We start from the raw sequence: 27537 nt of genomic DNA on the forward strand, positions 1-27537 counted from the left end.
CAGGTCAATAGACTATAGTTGCTCTTCTAGAAGAGACAAGTGTCAACCAAAGGTCAATCACGGCATCCTATGGGAGAACTTTGATGGTTAACACAGTGTCCAGATTGACTTCTTTTTTTCTTTTTAGGTTTTTTCAAGGCAATGGGGTTAAGTGGATTGCCCAAGGCCACACAGCTAGGTAATTATTAAATGTCTGAGGCTGAACTTGAACTCAGGTACCCCCGACTCCAGGTGCCTGAGGCCATTTATTCCTTGTCATAATTTTTCCTGGGATCAATCTTAACTCAAGAGTTTTTGCCTTCATCTAAATTCAGTTGTAGAATATCAGGGAAGTCTTGATATCACTATTCTTATTTCTATATCATTGTCAAACTGACTATTCAGTGTCCCAACTCAGGGCAAGGTTCAGGTTCTCTACGTGTCCAAGATGACCTTAAACTTCTTTCCATCATTGTAAACTTAGCTATTGAAATGAAGGTTTGATTATTGGGACGATTTAAGATGGAAAAAAAAAGAAGTCATGGTACTTTGTTCCAGAACACTTTGAACATCTCATCTACCTGAGATGATTAGAAAATGGGAGATAGATGGAAAAAAAATGGAGAAAAGAACTAATTTCACAAACTGAATTTCTGCATCAGTGACTTTTAATGTGGATGCCACTGGGTAAGTAATCACAACCAGTCAGAGTGGAGTTTTCTCTTGTTTGCATGGGACTTGGATAGTCATCTGGGCTCAGCTCTCTCCTATAATTCCCTTAATCCAATCCACATATTGGAGTACCTTGGTGTAGAAACCATATCCACGGCCACACCCAATGCCCCAAGACACAATGCCTGTGGCTACCCAACGATCTCCAACTTCATCCTTCAGAGCAAAGACTCCTCCACTGTCTCCCTGACAAGCATCCTTCTTTGTGGTCTTGTCCCCAGCACAAAACATGTTGTCAGAAAATACCTGATCACTCCTTTTTGAATTGAGCCAATTTTGACAATTCTCTCTTGAGACCATGGGCAAACTTACAAACTTCAGATCATCATGTATTTTTTGGTCCTCTGTCCCAAAGCCACTGACATAGCCCATCAATCCCTTTTCATATAAGGTTTCCTTATCTGGCAGACAGATGGGAAGGAGGTTGGGACCTAGGGGAACACTGTTCTCCAACTCTAGAAGAGCAATGTCATTGTCAAAGTTATTCAAATTTTTTTGATCATAACCTGGGTGGATGAAAAATTTGCGGACAGGGTGGATTCCTAGTCTCATGATTTCATCCAAATTTGTATGGCCCAGGAACACATCTATAGATGTATTCGGCAATGAAGAGCTGTCCTTAGGGAGGAGAGTGTGAGCAGCTGTAAGGATCCATCTATCACCTAGTAGTGCCCCACCTCCACGCCCATAGATGTTGGTGAAAGCCTGCCAAGGGAAGTTGCCCAGCCGAGCATTTTTCCCAGCAATGATGCGCTGATTTTCAACCACAGGATTATCTGGCTTCCCACACACTAGAAAGAGAAAGAGAAAAAAGAAGGCAACGTCATACATCATTCAAAGTCATTCATCATACCTATTCTTCCTTACTCCATCCTACCTTCATCTGATTACTGTTTGACTGTTGATCCTTTTCCTGTTTTCTCTTCTAACTTCTTCCTCTCCCAGTTCTAGAATGTCTTTTTTCCTTATACCTTGGTTCTTCTCTGCTTTTTTACTGTGTCAAGACTATGGGAGGGAGTGGGTTAGGTATTTTTGTTAATTGTTCATACTGTAGTAACCCAATCCTAAAAGTTACTCACCAGAGTAAATCCTAAAAGTTACTCACCAGGTAAACACAGAGGAATCTCCTTGTTTCCATATTTATCTTTCCAGATTCCTTGGGCTGAACAGGTATATGTCACTAAAGGGGGGGGGGGGAAAGATGGCATGACCAAACTTATAGGTGAGAGTCCAAAAAATTAATTTTATAAATTAACTTCAAGACAAAGGAAGAGATTAGGAATTAAAGTCAAAGAGACAATAAAGACAATAGCAGGGATAGTCATGGATAATGAGAAAGATCCAAAGTTGCTATGCCTGTTGGCCTTCAGAACCAGGGAGTAAATTGTTGTTCCGTCATGTCAGTTGTGTCACATCCTTTATGACCTCATTTGGGGTTTCTTGGCAAAAATGCTAGAGTGGTTTGCTATTTCCTTCTCCAGTTCATTTTACATATGAGGAAACTGAGGCAAAGAGGGTTAGGTGACTTTCCTAGGGTCACACAGCTTGTAAATATCTAAAGCCAGTTTTGAACTCAAGAACATGTCTTCCTAATTCCAAGCATACACTGCACCACCTAGCTGTCTTTATGGGGTAAATACAAATATACTTAATTTATTTATCAATTCAATGAATACAATTTATATGGACAGAAGTCATTAGTTAAATTAACCAATCATTGATTTGAGGACAAAAATGTCGGTACAGATATTATTTTGCTTTTTGATTTTTGTGGGATAGCCCACTCCTAGACTTCAGAAATTTATCCTCTCTCTATCTGTCTGTCTGTCTATCTATCCATCTATCTGTATATGTATACATATACACACACATATATATTTTTATATATATATGTAACTATGATAATTTGTGCTTATTGTACTTATTTTCTTTGTAATTGTTATTTCTTTCCTTGTCTCTCTGTCTCCCATCTTCTTTATTAAAATATAAACTACTTTTTTTCTTGTTCTTTCTGAAAAAGAAGTATAAAGTGAACAGAACAGTGAATTTTGAATCAGAAGATGTGCTTTTGAGTTCTAGTATTTAATAGTTGTGTACTGATAAATTATTTCACTTCTCTTGGTCTCAGATTCCTCATCTTTAGAACAGGATGATACTTTTAGCATAAACTACCTCACAGATTGTTGTGAGGAATGCATTTTGCAAAATGTTAAGTGCTATAGGAATGTCAAAATTATTACCCAAGACAGAACTTTGCATAATACACATTAGTGATAAAATATATGAAAGCTGAAACAAGAGCAAATGGACAAAATAGTGTTTATTCATTTAACACTCCACATTGATTAAGTGCCCATTATGTGCCATACTTTTTGCTAGATGAGAATCCAGTCTGACTTAAGAAAGAACTTCCTCCTTGTTAGGTTCAGCAACCAAATGACTCAAAGAGGTAGAAGAGAAAGAGGCTAGAGGATATCATTCCTTGTAAATCTTTCGTGGGTGGGAGGAGGACCATTCATTCTTTTTTTATTTTTTTAGGTTTTTGCAAGGCAAATAGGGTTAAGTGGCTTGCCCAAGGCCACACAGCTAGGTAATTATTAAGTGTCTGAGACCAGAACCATTCATTCTTTTGTTTTTTATTTAATATTTATTCTCATTTTGTACAAATAATGTTTTTTTACATTAATAAAATATTCTTGTTTAAGAGTAAATGAAATACCTCCTCCCCCCCATAAATATAGACTTGCTTGAGCGATAAAGGAGAGAGAAAAAAATTAAAGTTAAAAAAAATAATAGTAATAATTTTAGGTATGGCCAGGTGGTGTAATGGACAGAGCACCAGCCCTGGATCCATTAGCGTCCGAGCCCACATCCGGCCCCGTACAACCAACTATCACTGAGCTGTGTGACATGCAAGCCACCTGAACCCCACTGCCCTGCAAAAACAAAAAGAAAAGGGAAAAAAAGACCCAAAATAAAATAAAATAGTAATAATAGTAGGGGGTGGCTGGGTGGCGGACAGAGCATTGGCCCTTGAGCCAGGAGCACCCGGGTCCAAATGTGGTCTCAGACACCCAATGATCACCCTGCTATGTGGCGCCAGGCAGGCCACCCAGCCCCATTTGCCTTGCCCCCCCCCAAAAAAATAATAAAAAATGTGCTTGAGTCTTTGTTCCAACACCAACAACTCTGTCATGGGTGGATCACATTCTTTATGATAAGTCCATGGCAAAAGTTGTAGGGTAGCTGAGTGGCACAGCAGACAGATCCCTGGCTCTGGGGCCAAGAGGCCCTGAGCCCCCATACCACCCCTTAGGCCCAACATCCACCTAGCCCTATGGTCCCAGACAGGCCATCCAATCCCAGTCCCTTACAAGAAGTAAAAAAGAAAATGTGTTATATCTGACCACTCTCCCCCCATAGTCCATCCTGTCCTCCATCACTCACATCCCCCCCCTTCCCCCTGTCCCCCCCTCCTTTTTACTCCAGATGTCTATACCCCATTGAGTATATATGCTGTTTCCTCTCCTAACCACCTCTGATGAGAGTGAAGTTTCCCTCATTCCCCCTTGCCTTCCCTGCTTCCATATCATTGCAATAGCTCATTGTAATAAAGAAAAAATCTTATTATATGAAATATCTTGGCCTATTCCCCCTCTCCTTTTTCTTTCTCCCATTATATTTCCCTATTTTCTATTGACTCCATTTTTACTCCTTATTTTATCTTCAAATTCAGCTTTCTCCTGTGCTTCAACTATAAAAGCTCCCTCTACCTGCTCTATTAACTGAGAAGGTTCATATAAGTATTATCAGTGTCATTTTTCTATGCAGGAATACATGCAGTTCATCATCATTAAGTCCCTCATATTTTCCCCTTCTCCTCCAATCTCTATGCTTCACCCGAGTCCTGTATCTGAAGATAAAAACCTTCTGTTCAGCTCTGGCCATTCCAAAAGGAACATTTGAAATTCCCCTGCTTCATTGAAAGTCCATCTTTTTCCCTGGAAGAGGACATTCAGCCTTGCTGGGTAGTTCATTCTTGGCTGCATTCTAAGCTCTTGCCTTCTGGTATATTATATTCCAAGCCCTACGAGCTTCCAATGTAGTTGCTGCTAAATCCTGTGTGATCCTGACTGCAGCTCCACGATATTTGAACTATGTCCTTCTGGTTGCTTGTAATATTTTCTCTTTGACTTGGGAGTTCTGGAACTTGGCTATAATATTCCTAGGGGTTGGTTTTTTGGGATCTCTTTCTCGGGGGGATCGGTGGATTCTCTCCATTTCTATTTTGCCCTCTGCTTCTAGAATATCAGGGCAATTTTCCTGATTCTTTGAAAATTCTTTGAAAAATGATGTCAAGGCTCTTTTCCTGATCATGACTTTCAGGTATTCCAATAATTTTTAAATTATCTTTCCTAAGTCTGTTTTCCATATCAATTGTTTTTTCAATGAGATATTTCACATTTTCTTCTAATTTTTCATTTTTTTTTGTTTTGAAGTATTGATTCCTGATTTCTGGTAAATTCATCCATCTCCCTGAATTCTATTCTTTGTCTGAAGGATTTGTTCTCCTCAGAGAGTTTTCTTATCTCCTTTTCCATCTGGCCAATTTTGATTTTTAAAGCATTCTTCTTCTCTATAACTTTTTGAACTGTTTTATCCGTTTGACCTAAAGCTGGTTTTTAGCATGCTATTTTCTTCAGCATTTTTTTTTGGATCTCCTTGAGTAAGCTGCTGACTTCATTTTCATGTTTTTCCTGCATCTCTCTCATTTCTTTTCTCAGTTTTTCTTCCAACTCCCTCATTTGATTTTCAGTCTTTTTTGAGCTCTGTCATAGCCTGAGCCCAATTTCTGTTTTTCTTGGAGTCTTTAGATGCAGGAGCTTGTGCTTCCTCATCTTCAGACTGAGTGTTTTGATCCTTCTTGGGCTCATATGCAAAATATTTCTCAATGGTGTTCCTCTTTTTCCTCTGCTTGCTCATTTTCCCAGCCTAAGCCTGTTTTTGGGGTGCTTCCTTAGCTTTTGGGACACTACCACAAGGGTCTCAGTGTATGAGGCTCTGTCCTCCCTCCTGGTCTGTGAATGACCATATGTGCCCCCATCTGCCATGGGGCTGAGTTGGAGGGGGCACCTGTTGCTCTATGGTGGGGCCTAGACTGAGGTCAGGATCTGAATGTGGTCAGAACCCCAGAGTCCTGTTCTAGGGACAGAGGACAGAGCTGGGCAGTCTCTCTCTCTCTCTTCACTCCCCTCCCTCAGCTCATTGGGCTCATGCCCTGGGGGCTCCTGCTTACAGGCTTCTGGATCTGTGCTGTGCTGGCCACACTGCTCTCTGTGTGCCCTGAGGGCTGGGCTCTGGCAGAAGTCCTGCTGTTTCCCCAATTTGTGCTTTTTGTGCCCTGGGCGTAGCTCAGGAAACTCCCTGGCTGCTGTGAGCTGAGGCTCCCAGTGCCCTGGGGCTGCCTCCAGGAGGCTGAAGTTCTTTCACTCTGGTAGGCCACCCCTCTGCCGGGCCGCCCCTCCAACCCTGGGGAGCAGAGCCTTTGTGCTCTTTTCCAGGTTACCTTGAGTAGGAGAACTGCCTCACTGTGTCCCTATGTGGGTTCTGTCTCTTGAAAATTTAGTTAGAGTCCTTAGTTTATGAGTTTTATCAGAGAGCATCTAAGACAAGATCCTTTCTTGTGGCCATCTTGGCTCCACCCGGAACCATTCATTCTTGAAGACTAACTTCTTCAGATAAAGAGCTAAACTTTGATTACTATTAGTCATGTCCATGACCAACTTTGAAAGGAGAACATGTAGGCACTAAGTGTAAATTATTTTGTGAATTCTTTCCAGAACATATATATATATATATATATATATATATATATATATATATATACACACATATATATATATATATATATATATATACATACATATATATGTTTATACAAGTGAAACTGGTGAAAATAATGAATGCTTTCATTATTCAACTCTGAAGAGGAAAAGGAAAAACTGAATGGTGTCTGGAAGGGAGAAGGGCTAATATATTTTCATCTTTGTGACTGTGATTGGGATGGCAACTTTCCCAAATCAGTGCCTAGTACTCAATAATCCTCTCCCCTCTTTATTGGCCCTCCTCCTCAAATCCAAGGGTCTTGATATTGCCTCAATTCATCAAAATTTAAGAATGTTTTTGAATATGACCTTATTTTCTCTGACTCCTTATGGGAGATGACTTACTTTTGTTGAAAAGAAAGACTCGAAAAACAAAGTGAAGAGATACTTTTTTTTTCTTGGATGGTAAAAGAGAAAAAGGAACAAAACCCCCTTGCCAAAAATTTCTACTGGTCCTTACCTGATGAGAACTTACCATTTTCCTCTCTATTTGCCAACTGGTAATATGGCTCCTGGCAAGAGTAAAGGATTTCAGTCTGGTAGGTGTTCCCATTTGCCTTGTTAAGGTATTTGAAGCTCCCCTTGGGTAGGTGGTGAGGAGCTCCACAATTTACAACTAGGAAAGAACAGAGTGGAAATGGAAGCCATAGGGTAAGCTATTTATATAGCCTTCTGTAATCTGATCCCAAACTTCCTTACCAATCATATATTTTCTTTCATGTACTCTGCAATCCAAACTGATTTGCTTATTCCTCATTCTTGTTCCTTCCTTTTCCATCGCTGTGCTTTTGCACAGGCTGCTCCTAGTGATCAAAAGGCATTCCTTCCTCATCTCTACCTTTTAGAATCAATCTCATTCAAGTACTTTCTACATGAAAGGAAGATCCTTTCCTGATCCTCTCCAGATACCAGTTACCATGCCTCCCTATTATTTTCTTTTTTTTTTTGCTTCCCTATTATTTTCTATTTGTTTTGTATATATTTTTATACATATATATATACATACCTATAAATATACATATACACAATATAATATATAAATACACACAAATGAGTGATTTCTCTCAATAGGATGTAACCTCCTTGAAGGCAAATACCAATTTATTCTTTCCTTATATTCTTATTACCTAGTACAGTGTCTGGTACCATTTGAACACTAAATAAAGACTTAATTGAATAGAATCTCATGAGAGGACAGAATTTTCTGCTTAAATAATAAGTGAATGAGGGTTTTGGAGAAAAAATAATTCAGAGTGATCTACTAAGGATGGGTCACTTTTGTGGCAAGAAGAATGAAAGGAACTAAACAAGTTTTTCACTACTGGTAAGCAATGGTTTATAAACCATTTATATTCCCCCATTTACAGACTATAACTTTTGATGATTTGATGGAAGGGTCAAGAAGAGAGATCTCATGACCAGGGATTTAGTTTGCCTTCTTATCTTCACGTTTTGAACTATATTGCACCTCTCTCTCTCTCTGTGAAAAAAGCAAATCTCCTTAGGGATGGTATCTTTGTCAGTTGTTCACTTACTCTTGCAGGAAGGCATAGCTCGGTGCCATGTGCCATCATCCTGGCAGACTGAGGTGAAGGACATCAGTTCATGGTTCCCCTGATTTTTGGAAGAGAGAAAAGAGAATTCAATGATAGCAAAAACAGCTGTTGGGAGAAATCAGTAATGATAGCTTCTACTGACATTGCTTCTGCTCTTCTACCCTAATGTCTCAGACCTTGTCAACCCTAACAAACTACTGCTGTCACCTATTTTTCCTTAAAGATATTTCAGATCCCATTTACAGAGACACAAAATATGTAAAAAATTTCTAGTCTTATATCACACGTTTCCTCCTCCTGGGACTATCCCTCATTTTAGTCCTTTCTTTTCCTTGAGATTTTACTCATACATTCCTCATACCTAGAATAGACAACCTCTCCCCCATTTCCTGTTAAAGTTTATCTTTTTTTTTTCTTCTTCTTCAAGGCCCTCCTCAGGTACCATCTTCTCCTTAAAGACTTTCTAACCCCTCATTCCCTAAATTTCTTCCCTTTTTTCTCATAAATAGCCACTTTTCTGAGACTGGGATGAAGGAAGAAAGAGATAATACTAGAAGATGGGGCTTGGGGGTTCACCTATGTAACTTATGTTAAGAAGATTTTGCCTGACTCTTCTTTGTCCCAGTACATTCCCCCTTTTATGACATTTATTTGTGAAAGCCACAATTATTAGACTGAATTATTAGAATTAGAATTATATACTATTGTACTGAAATGTCTTTGAACCCCAGGGACTATCAAGCACACGTCATTTATTTAATAAACATTTGTTGAATTGAATTGAATTGGAAATACTGCTGCTTGAAGTCATGAGTCCTGTCCCACTGGTGCCCTTCTTGTTTTACTGAATGTTAAATGCTAATCTACCCCTTATTCAAAAGACAATTAGTGATGTGGCACTGGAATGCAGGAGGCAGCCTAAAACTGTATACATAGATCTGGGAACCATCTGCATAGATATGATCTTTTGAAACAATGGGAACTGATGAGAACCGAAATTGAGGGAGTGTAGATAGCAATGAGAAGACCCCTGAACCTGGGGTCCACCAATATTGAGTGAGCATGACATAAATGAAGACCTAGCAAAGCAAACACTTGAGAAATTGTAGAAGGAGAAGAGAACAGAGTCCAGGAGGAGGTGATCAAGAGTGTTAAATCTTGCAGAGAGATTTATTTTATTTATTTAAAGCAATGGATTAAGTGACTTAGCCAAGGTCTAGCTAGGCAATTATTAAGTTTCTGAGGTTGGATTTGAACTCAGGTCCTTCTGACTCCAGGGTCAGTGTTCTATCCATTGCACCACCTGGCTGCCCCTAGATAACCTATCTTAAGAAGGGATCAGGAACTCAGGGGGAAAGTACAGTTGACATCTTTTGGGTGAAAATCAATTGATGGAAAACAGAAAGGGTATTGTTATTGGAGTATTGTGAAGACTAACTTAGTAAGTGGGAATAAATAAGGAATTTGGGAAACATCACAAGACTAGAATAAAAGTATAACATCAGATGCAGAAGCATAATGGGGCTTCCCTTTTCTACAGATAATCTTCACAGGTGTAAATCATTCACTCCCCTCACCAAAATCTCTAGTATGGTCCAGAGAAAATGGTATTTCCTTCAGAAAACTCATCCTGGTCAATTTAGACAAGCAATCCATCTAGTTCCTTTTATTCTAATTATGTACTCATAAATAACTCAAATTTACATAGGATTTCCAAAAATCTTTACTGTTAAGTTTGTCATCATAAAATTAGAACATTTGGAGAGATTAGCTTTACCCTAAAGTCCTTAGGTAATAATTCACTGCCTCAGTCATATGAGGAAGATCTGACTCTAAAAGGTCAAGGTTTCCTATTGATCATCAACCATCCTGATCTTATTGTGTCAGGCCACTGGGCTTACATGGATTAGTAAGAATGATGTCTTTGCACAACATCCCCTCACTTTCATAAATCTTATCCTCAAGTTCTGACATCACTTTCTTGATGTCACGGTCTTCAATATAAAGGACAACTACTATTACTAGTGCAGTTTTAAGCTACTAAAGCTATTTAACCTTAAATTTATTTATTAAATTAACTTTATTTATTTAAATTAAACTTAAATTTACTTATTATTATTAAACTAAACAAGTCCTTCATCAATTATTCATTTAAATATCATGTTGCATTATCTATTTTATTAAAATAATAATTTATCATTATTATTAATTATTTCATTTAAATATCATGTTGCATTATCTATTTTATTAAAATAATAATTTATCATTATTATTAATTATTTAAACTATCAAAATTGCTTTCATAGTTTAAAGCTGCACAAAGTCTTTTTGGACACCCTGAATTTTGCTATAAGATTTCCTCACAAACACTCATGTGAGGTATTTAATATAAGTACATGTAGTATTTTTCCCTTAGATTAAGGGTTTAGTGGCTTGCCCAGGATTGTACAGTCAGTAAGTGTTTTGTTGTTGTTCAGTTTCAGTGACCCTATTTGGGGTTTTCTTGGCAAAGATATTGCAGTGATTTGCCACTTCTTTCTCCAGCTGATTTTTATAGATGAAGAAACTGAGGCAAACAGGGTTAAGTGACCTGCCCAGAGTCACATAACTACTAAATGTTTGAGGTTGGACTTGAACTCATGTCTTCCTGATTCCACTCTATCCACTATGGCACCAAGCTTCCCTCAGTATGTTCTAGAGCCAGGTATTTAGAATCATGACCCTAACAATAATGATAATAATGATAATAACTAATATTTATATAGCACTTACTTATAGTGCCAAATGAAGTACTTTGCATTTATTATCTCATTTGATACAACAATCCTGAGAAGTAGGGGCTATGATATCTTCATTTTACAGATGAAGAAACTGAGGCAGAGACACTGGAAAAGACCTTGTTTTCTAGGCCACCCATACCTAAGTCATGACTGCTGTTTACAACATGTCCCTAAAGTGGAGCCTCTAATGGGAATCTCAAAAGCCTCCAGGGCCATTTCCGGACAATTCCAATTGTCAGAAGTTTCTCTTTAAACTAAGCCCAAATCTGCCTCCTTGGAACTTCCACCCTCTGATCCTAGTTCTGCCTACTGGAGTCAAGCAGGACTAGTCTATTTCTATGAAACAGCCCTTCAAATATTTAAAAACAATGATTCCTTAAGTCACACAGAAGCTCGGTGGTGCAGTGGTTAAAGGACCAGACCTGGAGTCAAGAAGGTGGGAATTCAAATTCAGCTTCAGACACTTACTATCTTTGTGTTCTTGGGCACATCACTTTGCCTCAATTTCTTCAACTATAAAATGGATATAATAACAGTACACCTTCTTTTCCAGAGTTGTTATGAGTTAATGAGTTAATTGTAAAGTACTTTGTATAGTGAAATATAAATGTTGCCTATTATTATTATAAAAATGTTCATTCCCTTCCCCCATTAAGTTGTCTCTAAGTTAACTATCTTAAGTTCCATGAACTGATTGATCCTTATTGGACCTAGTATCTAGTCTTCTTGCCATCTTGGTTACCTGTCTCTTATACTCACATTTGTCCTTGTTCTTTCCAAGATATAGTGCTCAGAACAGGTTTGACTAAGAAAGAGTGGAGTGGGACTATTAATTTTCTCCGTCTGGACACTATATTTATTAATTTGATATTTTTGTGGGTTTTTGGGAAAATTAATTTGCTATTATACATATATATATATAGTACATCTATTAATATCTCCCCTCCCCTCCTACAAGTAGCAAATTAACACTCTGAGTTGTTAATTATTCTGTGAATTTTGTTTAGTATGAATTAGTCCTCAAAAGCCTTGATTATCCTATATTAATTGTTAAATCATTTTTTTCCCCCAGAGAACCAGACCTTGATGGTGAGGTGACCCGCTTCCCATCAACCAACCTCCCCTGGAAGTGAGACCCTGACTGAAATGAATTTTACCCTAATTAAATCATCCTGATAAGATTAAGCTTTCTCCTTTACTGTGGGTTCTCACCTCTGTAAGCTGGTATCCAGTTTTGCAGGTAACAATGAGATAATCACGGTACTGGTACTGTTTCTGTGGGTTATTGATAACTGTGAATTCATCACGGGTCTTAGGCTGAGGACACTTGATAACTGTTGAGAAACATAGGAGAGGAGTTTGAATCTCAGGATCATCCAGTTTTCACTTTTTTCCTCTTCTTCCTTCCAGGTTCTATCTTTGCAAATGCCTAGGGAGGCTATGTTGGGGTTGGGTGGCAGGTTGTAGTGTGGTGGGTATGATGGGTGTGGTGATCTTTACCATCAGTGGTATAGTGGATCTTCCAACCACGGCTGTCTCCTGACTCATCTGTGAAGAATAGAATATCCACAGCATTGCTACTGCTGTTGATGATACCAGGGCTCTGCATTCCACAGTACTCTCCAACTTGTTTCCCACTGGCATAGACCTGGTAGTGTGTGAGAAGGGAAAAGAATAGAAGAGTCAAAGTTCCAACATACTACCATGGATATGCCTGTATTTTCGATGTTAAACCACCTGAGACTGAGTGGATATTTTTGGCTGGAGTACAGGTAGGATCACCTTTACTTTGGATATTTTTTGTTTTTGTTAGGAAGAAGAATCAGCGTCATCTGACATTCTGAGACTTTGGCTGGCAGAGATTCTCTCATCCTGCTACAGACAGAGAAGTAATGGGGAAGAAATATGTAAGAAATGTACCTGGAGCTGGTCATAGGGACAATGAACTTGCTGATGGTCATCAATTTCAAAAGGCTCTAAGAACTGGAGATTGATAGTTAGGCCCCGATCTACTCGAATGCTATAGTTGCAATGCATGTCTGGGGGGTAGGCCTTGGGGTACTCGAGGCTGGAGATGTACCCTGATGCTTCTGTGAATAGCTCACTATTGCACTTTGCTGAAATTATAAAACCAGACAGAGATCTCAAAGAGGCTCTTTGCTTACTCTGTCCTTTAGTCACTCTCCCCTCCATGATCTAGAAGCTTTCTTACTTCCCAACATCTGATTCTTACCACGGCAAGAGTGTCTATCAGCCTGGAGCTCATAACCAGGGCGGCAGGAACAGAAGTAACTGCCTATAGAGTTGTGGCACAAGTGTTCACATTTAAGTCTCGAGTTTGAGTTCTCCTCAATGGCATTTTCCTGGACAGAACATTCATCCTTGTCTGGAAGGGATATCAGCAAAGAAAGTTTTGAGTGCTTTTGTTGTGGAACTGAAGGAGGAATCTTTCTATAGAAGTTCTTTGTGGGAAACTATAAGAATAGAATCTGCTCTTGGTAATAGAACTTTTTTTTTTTTTTTTTTTTTAGTTTTTACAAGGCAATGGGGTTAAGTGGCTTGCCCAAGGCCACACAGCTAGGTAATTATTAAATGTCTGAGGCTGGATTTGAACTCAGGTACTCCTGACTTCAGGGCTGGTGCTCTATGCAGAACTTTCTGATGGTAGGATGGGTTGTTTGGACAATACCTACTAGTGGCATGGCAGGGTTCTCTGTTTCTCTCTAGAGCTACTTTTGAAGGAGGACTGGGGGAAGGAACCAAGGTCAGACTTAAGTATTCTGAAGTTTAAGACAGGTTCCTGAACCCTTTTTCTCATTTACTACACATATACATTAGTCCAAGAAAATTGACCTCCTAACATCATGATTCAATATTAAAGGCAGTTACACTCACCCACAGCTTGGTAGTAGGCCAGAAAACCTTTGTAGAAAATGGTGGTTCCATTCTCCTCATTGGAGAAGTCAGTATGAAATGTTAACAACATCTGGTTCCCTTGGGACACAAACTCCTTCTGGTCAGGAGGGTTGCCTGTGGTGGATTCCAGTTGCCCACAAAATCGACCCAAGTCTCTCTTGTCAGCAGAGATCTAATAGAAGAAAAATTAAGAAGATTCCCAACAAATGGCAAATCCGTGAGAGTTACTCTCTGTACTGCCTGAAAGGTTCATTTGATTAATTTACCAAATAGTCATCCCTGCCATCCCTATCCCATCTCCCATCCATATTCTGTGAACAAATATTAAAGAAATATCTAAATCTATGATCCTATGAACTCTGGGGACTAAGGGTGATAATTCATTCTCTGATAACTCCCACTGACTTTTCTCTTTATGACCCCACTGACTTTTCTCTTTATGACCCAGCAGCCATGTTTCACTTCCATGTCTTTACCCAGTACCAGCCTTTTTCAGAAACCTTTGTTGAGAAACTCTCTCAACCATCACTACTTCCCTTCCCCCCACCATTATTTTTATATCACCAATGCTTTCCCTTCCCTGGATCATGTTTTCCTCTCTATTTGGCTCCTTTATTCCTCATTTCTCTATGACTTAATATGCTCTTGGAATTTTCCATCTTTTGATTTCTAGAACACTTATGGACTTATCCCAAGGTTGCCCACTGTACCTCACACAAAGCTAAATTTCAGGACTACCATCTCTGGTCACTTACCTGATTATGCAAAGTCAGAGTGATGCTCTCCAATAGGGTAACACTAGTGTGTGCAGTAAATATCTGTCTCTCAAAGTCCACTTACCTAACTTTTTCACTCTTTTCTGAGGGTCTTTCTAAAAACTTGAGAGGGGAATATTTTCAAGCCCTGTTCCTTATGTCATTTACTACCCAAATGTCCCTTAATATTACATTAAACAAGGGGTGGCTAGGTGGCGCAGTGGATAGAGCACCGGCCCTGGAATCAGGAGTACCTGAGTTCAAATACGGCCTCAGACACTTAATAATTACGTAGCTGTGTGGCCTTGGGCAAGCCACTTAACCCCATTGCCTTGCAAAAACTAAAAAAAAAATTACATTAAACAAGATCAAGGAACAGAAAACAGAGAATTGAAAACAGTATAAAAATGAAATATTTGGAATTGTTTTATCTTTGTGGGGCATTATTGGATCTCTTCAAAATTCAGTCTCTTGGAATCTCACAGTCTCTATCTCGTTTGGAAACAAAAAGGAAAAGGTAAAGTGAGGTGATAATTGGCTAAAAGATCATCCACCTGTGGTCTGGGACATTTACAAAGTGAAGCATATAGATCTCTCTATGTGCCTTTAGAATCTAGAGTATGGGACGGGGCAGGTGTGGAGATCAATTATGTGACAGAAGAAGAAAATCAAGCTTAAGGTCCCTCTAGCCAGTTGGTTGAAACTATGAGACAACAATATTATTTTAAGTCCACAGGACCAAAGATTTAGAACTGGTTACTAAGGGTCACTTAATTCAACTCTTTCATTTACATAAAAGAAATTGAGACCTAGAAAGGTAAATTGATTCCCATTTATGTGACAAAGTCTAGATTTTTTTTTTTTTAGTTTTTGCAAGGCAAATGGGGTTAAGTGGCTTGCCCAAGGTCACACAGCTAGGTAATTAAGTGTCTGAGGCCGGATTTGAACTCAGGTACTCCTGACTCCAGGGCTGGTGCTCTATCCACTGCACTGCCTAGCTGCCCCAGAGAGTCAAGATTTTGATTGTAAAGCTAGTGCTTTTTTCTGAACGTCCTTATTTATCCTCTCCTTGGGATAAATCTTCTACATATTTGATCCATAGCATTAAACAACTAACTGACTTACTTTTTATTTTTTTGGAGGGTTGGGGTGGGAACAATCAAGGTTAAGTGACTTGCTCAGGATCCACAAGATAAGTATCTTAGGTCGGATTTGAACTCAGGTCCTGAATCTAGTGAATACTATATTCACTGCATCACCTAGCTGCCCTCTGATTCACAGTTTAAAAAAAATTATTTGATGCTTTTTGTGATTGCAATGAAGTCATTTATGGAGGAAAACCTTACCCTTTGGAAAAAATATTAGTGACTGCTTCTGACAATGTATATATGACATTCTTCACTAGTAGCAATCATCCCCTTTGTCTTGGACTTTATTTACTAGAGGGCAGAGTCTGAAGATTTTGTACAATGACTACTATTCCATGAGGAATAGTAAATGTTAAATGAATATTAAAAGGATAGACCTTTCTACTCTAATTCTTATCCCCTCCTCCAAACAGAGAGAGTAGGGAGGATCTTTAATTCCTGAAGACTACACAATTCTTTCTCTGTGCTCTCTTCCCCTTCTCCATCCCTCTCCCCAACTCAGTACCTTGACATAGTCATAGAAACAGCCTTCCGAAGGTTCCAGGTCAAACTGCCAGAAGACAAGTTTCACAGAGTAGCCCTTGGGGACCATGATTTTGATGGTATCATCATAGTTGTTGGGATATGGCTTGGGATACAAAGGAGATGTCACTTCTCCATAGAGCTCATGGACGATGGGTATAGAGCCTCCCAACTTACAGAGTAGGAGGAATCCCAAGAGGTGCCAGAGTGACCTATTAATGTAATAAGAAAGCACAGGGCTAGACACATAGAATTAGGGGGACAGTGGTTTTGGATAACATTTCCCATGTTGTTGAGGAGGGGTAGAAAAGAAGAAAAATTTTCTTGTCCAGTGCTTTTCTTGCTAACCCATTCAGACTACCACAATGGAATGGTTAATGGTCCTGAGGTCAGCACCCTTCTTTCTATCTGCTTTCTGTTTTCCTCCCTTTCACTTTTCCCCTCCTCCATCCTGGGCAGAGATTTCATTTTCCCAGGAAAAAGAGGTGAATCAGAAACAAAATTATATTAGGTTGAAGATAGAGGGAGGAAGTTAGGGGTAGGAGATGGGTGGGTCTAGATTTTTAAGCAAAATTCCTCAGTTAGTAACTCTGCTGGTTGTTGCAAAGGCCTCTGGGAGAAAGAGTAAGTTCTGCATGCATGGTGCCACCACTTGGGAAAATTGGGTGCTCCATTTTTCTTCCACTCTATTCTCCACCCTCACTGTTGTCTGCCATCAGATGTGGGGCAGAAGAGAAATGTGATTTGTCCTTGTAGTACTTAGGAATCACTGGGGTTGGGAGTTTCATCTTGAGGATGAGGATAGGGCAGGGGGAAAGCCCTGGCTACCTTCTCCTTGCCAAGTCATTGTACCCTTTCCCCCTCCCCAATCAGTTCCACTCACATGCTCTAAGCCTGCGCAGGGGTCCGTGACTCTTTCCACAGCTGCTTCATGCACTCTGGAATGAGAGAAATCAGGCGGGGAAGGTGGGGGGGGAGACATACAGGGGAGGGAAGGAGGAGGGCATTTGTGAGGAGGAGGGAGAGAGACATTTCGGGGAAAGTTAAGGGGAATTGGCTATTTGCATAAACAAAAAGAGGAATTTTGAGATTCGTTTTTGGTTTTGTTTTTAAAATCCCTGTTGGTGGTGCCACCTGCTGTCCTCTATAGCCTCTACAAGACTTCACAATGGTCTATGGCAGAAAGACTTTTCCATAGGGTCATAGATTTATAACTGAAAGGGACATTAGAAATTATTTAATTCAACTTCCTCATATTATAAAATAAGAAAGTGAGGACCATAAAAGTTATGTGACTTAACCAAGGTCACAGAGGTAGTATGTAGAATTTGAACCCACATCATTTGATCTTCTTGCATCTCCATATTTGCAGAGATTGGAACATCATTTGATTCTACATTGTTATCTATAAAATCTTGAAAATTATTCAAATCACTTTCATGTTTTAAAATTTCACTTCAGTGCTATGATTGTTTTTCACTAGCTGTCAATGGAAAAGACAGAAGGCCAAGTAGAGAGTTCTAATAAATCAAGAAAAATGCTTTCTTCATTGTTTCTGTCTGATGGAAGTTCTGAGTTCATGTGTTGAATTATATTGTCTAGTAACATGCAAAAAGGAACATTAAATTTATCATTTTATTAAATAGAGAATCTTTAAATATGACATACTTCAACTTGAAATTCTTGCTTTCTAGTACCAATTTTAGAATTTTCCAAAGCTCTTATGGCACATTTGATTAATTTTTATGCTCTCTGAATGTTAGTTGATCTTGGCTGCAATATAGTTGAAAATAATGAAAATTCTTCAAGAAAGTCAATTGTTAAAGCAATGTGAGAAATTAATGTTAGCTAATCTCTTTGCCAAACCAGAGTAAAAAGAATGAGAAAAATGTATATATAATGGAGAATATGTGCACTAAACAGCAGTAGCAGCTCATCAACTACATGACCTCCATCTCAGCTTCAGTGATCAACCAGCTATAATCATTTCAGTTTCAAGTTCTTTGATTTATCTTCTAGTTTGGTTTGATTTTTATTGGGTTGTTGATAAATGAAATGCATTGTATCCAGAGATATTTTAAAATGATTAACTTGTTTTATTTCAGATATCGAATTATCAAGTAGTAATTGCAATAAATAATTTAAATAGTGCTGTGATAAATTTTTTTCCTTGGAGGAAGTGAGAATTAAGTCAAACAGCCCAAGATCACACAGCTAGTAAGTGTCAGAGGTCTGTTCTACATGACTTCAGTGCCTGTACTTTTATTTACTGTTCTACCTAGTTGTGTTGCCTAAAGATAATTTTATTTTATTTTATTTTTTCCAATTACATGTACAGACAGTTTTCAACATTCATTCTTGGTAAGATTTTGAGTTTTATATTCTTCTCCTTCTTTTCCTTCCTTTCCGCCTTCCCAAACTGTTTCCTTGGTTCTTGTCCTTTGTTATTCAAGAAGAGCAAAACCACATCACTTATATTAGAGGTAAGTTACAGTGTAACCTTTTGTGGCTGATCAGACCAGATTGAGCTTGGAATGCTCTACTGCAAGTGGGTATTCTAAACTTGAACATTTCACATTTCCTTTGAACTGCTTCCATTCTGCCTTACAAATAGAGCAAAGTTATATGTATACAATTATGTTAAATATATTCCCATATTAGTCAGGTTGTGACAAATGATACCTTTAGAAAAATTTTTAACTCCATAACTATTTCAGACTTTCTTCCTGTTGTTGTATTAGTACTATCAGAACAAAATGCAATTAAATTCACTTTCAAATATTAATTTTTTAAAGCCAGACAATAATATATTGAAAAATACACTCTGCTGTGGTTGACACTAATTCTATAAAATCAATATTATATTAGTATTATTAAATATTAGTGCTCACAAAATCCCAGAAAATTTAATCTTAGACTCTTCACCTACTCCAGCACATTATCCTTGGTTTAAGATATGATGGGGACAGTCAAGGTGTGCAGAACAACAGAGAGAAAAGGATAATGGTGTTTGACTGAACTAGGGCTGTAGGTTTCCAAAAAATCAATTGGAAATGATGCCAGATATGGTATTATTGAATTTGGAATTGCCTGAAAAGTTGGTTTAAGGTCCTTTTTCTGGATATGCCATTCATTGAGGCCTCTGGAATAGACTTGAACTCCTGGAATAGAGGGACACGTGGGATGGTGATAGATCATCATGTACTTCTTAGGGTGCTCAGGATCCAGAAGGACAATCACTTGATAAACGTTTTAAAGCATCTATTGTGTGATTTGTATTGGTCTCTGATGTAGAGAAAAGAACTTTCCTTATTCTTCCTGTTGTCAGTGCCACCATCATCTTAGAAAGGACATTATACTAGTTGGGTTGTAACTTCTGTTGTAAAGATGTCATCCTGGAAGTTACATTCACATTAACTTTGTTTTAACTTCTCTCCCAAAGATGTCACTGAATTAGAAGAAGCACCAGCTAGAATCTATGAAGGAAGGAGAGGGAAACTTCAGGTCCTTAGGGTTTTCTGTACCTTTGAAAGAGACATGAACACAGAAAACATGAGGAGCAGAGACAGGAAAAGACAGGAGCATTCCTACACAAGCTCCTTTTGACCTGCAGGAACATGGAGAAGAATTAATGACTGGCTGCAGCTGATGACCTGGCAGTTATTGGCAGAGGACAGCAAAGATGAGATGGGATGCAGAGTCTGAGTGTAGAACAGATGCAAGTGAGTTGAGAGCAGATGGGACTAACTAGAGCAGTAGTGTCAAACTCAAATAGAAATAGATCCTTGAAGGCTATATATTGACTTACAAAACAACAGATGAATATAATCTATACTTTATTGTAGGGCTGCTAAGTGGTATAGGTCCTGGCATCAAGAAGACCTGAATTAAAATTTGACCTTGGTCACTTACTAGCCATGTGACCCTGGGCAAGTCACCAATCCTGTTTGCTTCAGTTTTCTTATGTACAAAATAAGCTGGAGAAGGAACAGGCAGATCACTAGTATCTTTGCCAAGAAAACTCCAAATGGGACCATGAAGAGAGACAGATGCAACTGAGCAGCAGCAACAAAATACTCTACTGAATTTTTATTTATTTTGTTAAACATCCCCAATAACATTTTAATTTATTTCAGACCACACTGTAGGCAGTGTTTGCCCAGAGTTTGAAACTTCTTGGGCGTTTGGATGGTAAAATGTCCATGATTCAGTCCATAGAAATTTTATTTCACTCTTTCTTTCCTGGAGTGCCACCCAGTGAAAAACTCTGATTATTTTTGTACAACCATTTCACTTCTCATTTCCCTTTGATTAGGCAATCTGAGAGGAGGGAAGCTAGAGCAGGCTGAAAATGGAAACTTTGTGGATTTCTAATGCTTATCTCTGTGCCTTTGCTATCTAAGACTACCCTACCAATGTATGATTAGAAATTGAGAGAGAGGAATCAAGGAAACAAGATATACCCCAGTTAACAATGAGGGATGGGGCAGAGTGTGATACATAAAGATTCTTTAGTTTTAGTAATATTCGAGGATATTCCCTTAATTGCTTTTTGAATATAGAAATTTTTTAAAGCTCTCTCTGTGTGTGTATGTGTAATCTTTTGAAAAAAATGCTCCAAATCATTATTGATAAGATAAATGCAAATTGAAACAACTATGAGGTATCACCTCATACCTATCAGATTTGCTAAGATGACAAAAATGGGAAAGTGATCAATGTTGGAGAGGTAGTGGGAGGATTGAGACTTTAATGCATTGCTGGTGGAATTGTGACCACATTCTGGAGAGCTATATGGGACTATGCTAAAAGAGCAATAAAAGTGATCATACCCTTTGACCCAGCAATTCCAATACAAAACCTATATCCAGACAAATCATAAAAAAATGGGAAAAATCACACATGTTCCAATAGCAAAGAATTGGAAATTGAGGGGATGCCTATCAATTGGGGAATGGTTGAATAAATTATGGTATATAAATGTTATGGAATACTGTTGTTCAATAAGAAACCATAAATGGTCAAACTCTAAAGAAGCATGGAATGAATTACAGGATCTTATGCTGAGTGAAGGGAGCAGAATCAAGAGAACATTCTATAAAGTAACAACCTTGTAAGTTCATCAACCTTGAGGGATATAGCTCCTCTCAATAGTTCAGAGAGCTAGGATAACCCCATTAGACAGGCTATCTCCATCCAGAGGAAGAAAAACAAAACAAAAAACCCTTCAGAATTTGATGAACGCTGCATTCAGTTTTTTGTTTTTGTTTTTTGCAAGGCAATGGGATTAAGTGGCTTGCCTATGACCACACAGCTAGGTAATTATTAAGTGTCTGAGGCCGGATTTGAACTCAGATACTGCTGACTCCAGGGCCAGTGTTCTATTTACTGTGCCACCTGCATTCAGTTTTTCAGAAATTTCTCTTATGTACTTCTTTCCCTTAAATTAAATTCCTCATAGTGAAAATTGTACATAGTGTTTATACAATATTCACTTGACTGTTCAAAGCTGAGGAGAGGGTGAAAGGAAATTATGTAACTTAAAAATATACATATATGCATATGGATGAATGTTGAAAAACTTTCATAACATATATTTAAAAAATAAAATATCAATAAAAAATGAATACAGAAATTTAATAAGGAAACAAGCCTGTAAGTGGAGAGATGTAAGGAGTGGGTGTAGGCGATTTCCAAGTATTCCTTTTTTGGACTACTCTTTGTACTTATCCTTGTTTGGCATTAGACAACTCTCTTTCTTTGTATCTTTAACACTTAGCACAGTTCATGGTAGGTCCTTAATAAATGCCTGTTGATTTTAATTCTATACAAACAGTTCTAGAAATAGTGACTTTCCTTTCCTTTTATTTTGCATATATGTTACAGTTATATGTTTACATTGTATGTTCTCCAAAATGTAAACAACCTGAGGGCAGGACTGTCTCACATGTGTTTTTTTTAACCCTAGTATTTAAGTTGCATACAGTAGGCACCTGATAAATGCTCATTGCTTCAGGTGTACCCTGATGACTTGTAATCTCTCTGAATAATTTTCTTTTTCAGCAGAGATATGTTGGATTCAACCCATATCAGCTTCTGAGAGTCCATTGTTAAAGTTTCAGTGTAAGTATTTACAACTCATTTGGCAATAACTGCAAATCAGGGCTTGATTTATTGTTTTGTTAATTGTTTAGACTTAAGAAAGACATGGAGAAAATGTTTGTAAGGCAGATTAAACTTAAAAGTGTATCTTGTATATATTCTTTTCCCATAGAGCCACTTGTGAAACATTTCCTGGTACATTGCTGCTTTGGGTCCAAGATGATGTTTTCCCAGACATAATAGGGTATTTACATCACCCTCTCATCTGGAGTTGAGAAATTCAGAAATAAATCAAGAAATAAGATAAAGAGGTGCAATCAATTTATGTTTCCAGCCTTTTTCTGACTTTCTCAGGAATTCTAGGAGAGATCAAAAACTTTCATAGTTTGGGGAACTTTGGTGTGGATGCAATCATCAGCACTGTCTAGAGGCTGCAGCCCCATTAGAGGGAGATGACCCAGAAATAACCCTAGAGCAAACATGGTGACAGGGAGGCAGGAGGAGGAAAGGAGGTCTGACATTGCTGGTTCTTTATCCTGGGGTCTCTTTCTGGAAGGGTTCTATGTATTCTTTCACTGATTATATTGTTTTCTTGTTCTAGCAGATTTAGGACAGTTTTCCCTTATAATTTCCTGCATGATGGTTTCCATGTTCTTTTTTTGATCTAGGCTTTCTAGTAGTCTGATGATTTGTAGATTGCCTCTCTGGATCTATTTTCCAAGTAATTTGTTTTCCTTAAAAGGTATTTTAGGGAACAGCTAGGTGGCACAGTATATAGAGCACTGGCCCTGGAATCAGAAGTACCTGAGTTCAAATCCGGCCTCAGACACTTAATAATTACCTACCTGTATGGCCTTGGGCAAGCCACTTTACCCCATTGCCTTACAAAAACTAAAAAAAAAGGCACTTTACATTTTCTTCAATTTTTTTCAGCCTTTTTGTTCTGTTTGATAGAATTTTGTAGTTTTGTAGATTCATTGGTTTCTTTTTGTTCAGTTCTAGTTTTTACAGTTTTATTTTCCTCAATTACTTTTTTGTTTTTTATTAAAGATTTTATTTGAGTTTTACAGTTTTTTCCCCCAATCTTACTTTGCTCCCCCCACCCCCCACGGAAAGCAATCTGTCAGTCTTTATTTTGCTTCCATGTTGTACATTGATCCAAATTGAGTATGATGAGAGAGAAATATATCCTTAAGGAAGAAACAAAAAGTATAAGAGATAACAAGATCAGACAATAAGATACCTGTTTTTTTTCTAAATTAAAGGGAATAGTCCTTGAACTTTGTTCAAACTCCATGGCTCTTTATTTGGATACAGATGGCATTCTCCATTGCAGACAGCCCCAAATTGTCCCTGATTGTTGCACTGATGGAATGAGCGACTGCATCAAGGTTGATCATCACCCCCATGTTGCTGTTAGGGTGTACCATGTTCTTCTGGTTCTGCTCATCTCACTCAGCATCAGTTCATGCAAATCCCTCCAGGCTTCCCTGAATTCCCATCCCTCCTAGTTTCTAATAGAACAATAGTGTTCCATGACATACATAGACCACAGTTTGCTAAGCCATTCCCCAATTGAAGGATATTTACTTGATTTCCAATTCTTTGCTGCCACAAACAGGTCTGCTATGAGTATTTTTGTACAAGTGATGTTTTTACCCTTTTTCATCATCTCTTCAGGGTATAGACACAGTAGTGGTATTGCTGGATCAAAGGGTATGCTCATTTTTTTTTAGTTTAATATTTATTTATTATCATTTTGTACAATTTTTTAATACATTAATAAAATATTCTTGTTTAAGAGTAAACAAAATATCTCCCCCCCCAAAAAAATAGACCTCACTTGAGCAACAAAGTAAAGGGGAGAGAAAAAAAATTAAAATTAAAATAAAAAATAATAATAGTAATAATTGTAGGTATGGCCAGGTGGCACAGTGGACAGAGCACCAGCCCTGGAGCCAGGAGCACCTAAGCCCATATCCAGCCCATACACCCAACAATCACCCCAACCCCACTGCCCTGCATAAACCAAAAAAAAAAAAAAAAAAAGGAAAAAAAAAGACCGAAAATAAAATAAAATAGTAATAATAGTAGAGGTGGCTGGGTGGTGGACAGAGCACTGGCCCTGGAGCCAGGACCACCCGGGTCCAAATCCAGCCTCAGACACCCAACGATCACCCTGCTATGCGGCCCCAGGCAGGCCACCCAGCCCCATTTGTCCTGCCCCCCCCCCTAATAATAATAATAATGACAAAAAATGTGCTTCAGTCTGTGTTCAAACACCAGCAACTCTGTCATGGGTGGATCACATTGGATCACATTCTTCATGAAAGTCCATCACAAAAGCTACTTCCATATTTTTCCACCAATGCCATTGCTGATCGCAACTCCCTCCTTTCATATTTCTCCACTACCATGTACTATATTTTCTCTCTCCTTTCACTGAGTCTGCTGTAGGATAGCTGAGTAGCACAGCAGACACATCACTGGCCCTGGGGCCAAGAGGCCCTGAGCCCCCATACCACCCCTTAGGCCCAGCATCCACCTGGTCCTATGGTCCCAGACAGGCCATCCAATCCCAACCCCTAGCAAGACATAAAAAAGAAAATGTGTTATATCTGACCACTCTCCCCCTATGGTCCATCCTCTCCTCTATCACTCACATCCCCCCCCTTCCCCCTGTCCCCCCATCCCTCTTACTCCAGATGTCTATACCCCATTGAGTATACATGCTGTTTCCTCTCCTAACCACCTCTAATGAGAGCGAAGATTCCCTCATTCCCCCTTGCCCCCCCCTTCCATATCATTGCAATAGGTCATTGTAATAAAGAAAAATCTTATTATATGGAATATTTTGGCCTATTCCCCCCTCTCCTATTTTCTTTCTTCCATTATAGTTCCCTTTCTTCTATTGACTCCATTTTTTATCACCCTATTTTATCTTCAAATTCAGCTTTCTCCTGTGCTTCATCTATAAAAGCTCCTTCTACCTGCTCTGTTAATTGAGAAGGTTCATATGAGTATTATGAGTGTCATTTTTCTATACAGGAATATATGCTGTTCATCATCATTAAGTCCCTCATATTTTCCCCTTCTCCTCCAATCTCTATGCTTCACCTAAGTCCTGTATCTGAAGATCAAACCTTCTGTTCAGCTCTGGACATTCCAACAGGAACATTTGAAATTCCCCTGGTTCATTGAAAGTCCATCTTTTTCCCTGGAAGAGGACATTCAGCCTTGCTGGGTAGTTGATTCTCAGTTGCATTCCAAGCTCTTTTGCCTTCTAGAATATTATATTCCAAGCCCTACAAGCTTTTAAGTCCTGTGAGATCCTGATTGCTGCTCCACGGTATTTGAATTGTGTCCTTCTGGCTGCTTGTAATATTTTCTCTTTGACTTGGGAGTTCTGGAACTTGGCTATAATATTCCTGGGGGTTGGTTTTTTTGGGATCTCTTTCTTAGGGGGATCGGTGGATTCTTTCCATTTCTATTTTGCCCTCTGCTTCTAGGATATCAGGGCAATTTTCCTGTAGTAATTCTTTGAAAATGATGTTAAGGCTCTTTTCCTGATCATGACTTTCAGGTATTCCAACAATTTTTAAATTATCTTTCCTAAATCTGTTTTCCATATCAGTTGTTTTTTCAATGAGATGTTTTACATTTTCTTGTAATTTTTCATTTTTTTGGTTTTGAAGTATTGAGTCCTGATTTCTCGTAAATTCATCATTGTCACTGAGTTCTGTTCTTTGTCTGAAGGATTTGTTTTCCTCAGAGAGCTTTCTTATCTCTTTTTCCATTTGGCCCATTCTGCTTTTTAGAGCATTCTTCTCCTCAGTAAATTTTTGAACTGTTTTATCCATTTGACCTAAGCTGGTTTTTAACATGCTATTTTCTTCAGCATTTTTTTTTGGATTTCCTTGACTAAGCTGCTGACTTCATTTTCATGTTTTTCCTGCATCTCTCTCATTTCTTTTCCCAGTTTTTCTTCTGACTCCCTCATTTGATTTTCAAAGTCTTTTTTGAGCTCTGTCATAGCCTGAGCCCAATTTCTATTTTTCTTGGAGTCTTTAGATGCAGGAGCTTGTGCTTCCTCATCTTCAGACTGAGTATTTTGATCCTTATTGGGCTCACAAAATATTTCTCAATGGTGTTCCTCTTGTTTCTCTGCTTGCTCATTTTCCCAGCCTTATCCTGTTTTCAGGGTGTTTCCTAAGCTTTGGGACACTCCCCCAAGGATCTCAGTGTGTGAGGCTCTATCCTCCCTCCTGACCTGTGAATGACCATATGTCCCCCCCCCCCCGCCAAGGGGGCTGAGGTGGAGGGGTCCTACTGTTCTATGTGGGGGTCTAGGCTGCGATCAGGATCTGAATGTGGTCAGAACCCCAACATCTTTTTCCAGGGACAGAGGACAAAGCTCAGCAGTCTCTCTTCACTCCCCTCCTTCAGCTCAATGGGCTCATGCCCTGGAGGCTTCTGCTTACAGGCTCTGCCTACTTCTGTTTCCTGGAACTGGGCTGTGCTCGGCACACTGCTCTCTGTGTGCCCTGAGGGCTGGGCTTCATGTGCTCACTCTGGCAGAGGTCCCGGCGCCCCCCCTTCCTCCAATCTGTGCCTGGTGCTTCCTGGGGCATAGGTCAGGAAACTCCCCCACTGCTGTGAGCCACGGCTCCTAGCACCCTGGGGCTACCTTCCAAAGGCTGAACTTCTTTCACTCTGGCGGGCCACCCCTCTGCCTAGCCACCCCTCCAACCCCAGGGAGCAGAGCCTTTCTGCTCTTTTCCAGGTTACCTTGAGTAGGAGAACTGCCTCCCGGGGTCCCTCTGTGGGTTCTGTCTCTCCAAAATTTAGTTAGAGTCCTTAGTTTAGAAGTTTTATGAGAGATCGCCTAAGACATGATCCTCTCTTGTTACCATCTTGGTTCCCGGGCATTTTTGTTGCCCTTTGGGCATAGTTCCAAATTTCTCTCCAGAAAGGTTGGATGAGTTCACAGTTCCACCAACAGTGTAATAGTGTCCCAGATTTCCCACAACTCTTCCAACAATGATCATTATCCTTTCTGGTCATATTGTCCAGTCTGAGAGGTGTGAGGTGGTACCTCAGAGAAGCTTTAAATTGCATTTCTCTAATAATTAATGATTTAGAGCAATTTTTCATATAGCTAT

The 27537-nt window shown here is 39.0% G+C and overlaps 1 protein-coding gene across 1 annotated transcript; it reads right to left on the bottom strand.

Moving 5' to 3' along the window:
• Positions 1-629: 629 nt before the first annotated feature.
• On the bottom strand, positions 630-27264 carry C1R (complement C1r). Its single transcript, XM_074194527.1, has 12 exons — positions 27164-27264; positions 17157-17211; positions 16257-16485; positions 13828-14020; positions 13166-13318; positions 12853-13049; positions 12433-12580; positions 12145-12266; positions 8132-8210; positions 7072-7212; positions 1817-1891; positions 630-1502 (listed from the first exon to the last, which is right to left on the bottom strand). Coding segments are annotated over exons 2-12 (2106 nt in total). The 5' UTR covers positions 17159-17211; positions 27164-27264; the 3' UTR covers positions 630-735.
• Between the last annotated feature and the right edge of the window lie 273 nt (positions 27265-27537).

The sequence above is a fragment of the Macrotis lagotis genome, chromosome 7 (genome assembly GCF_037893015.1).
Source record: "Macrotis lagotis isolate mMagLag1 chromosome 7, bilby.v1.9.chrom.fasta, whole genome shotgun sequence".
Classification (NCBI taxonomy): Eukaryota; Metazoa; Chordata; class Mammalia; order Peramelemorphia; family Peramelidae; genus Macrotis; species Macrotis lagotis.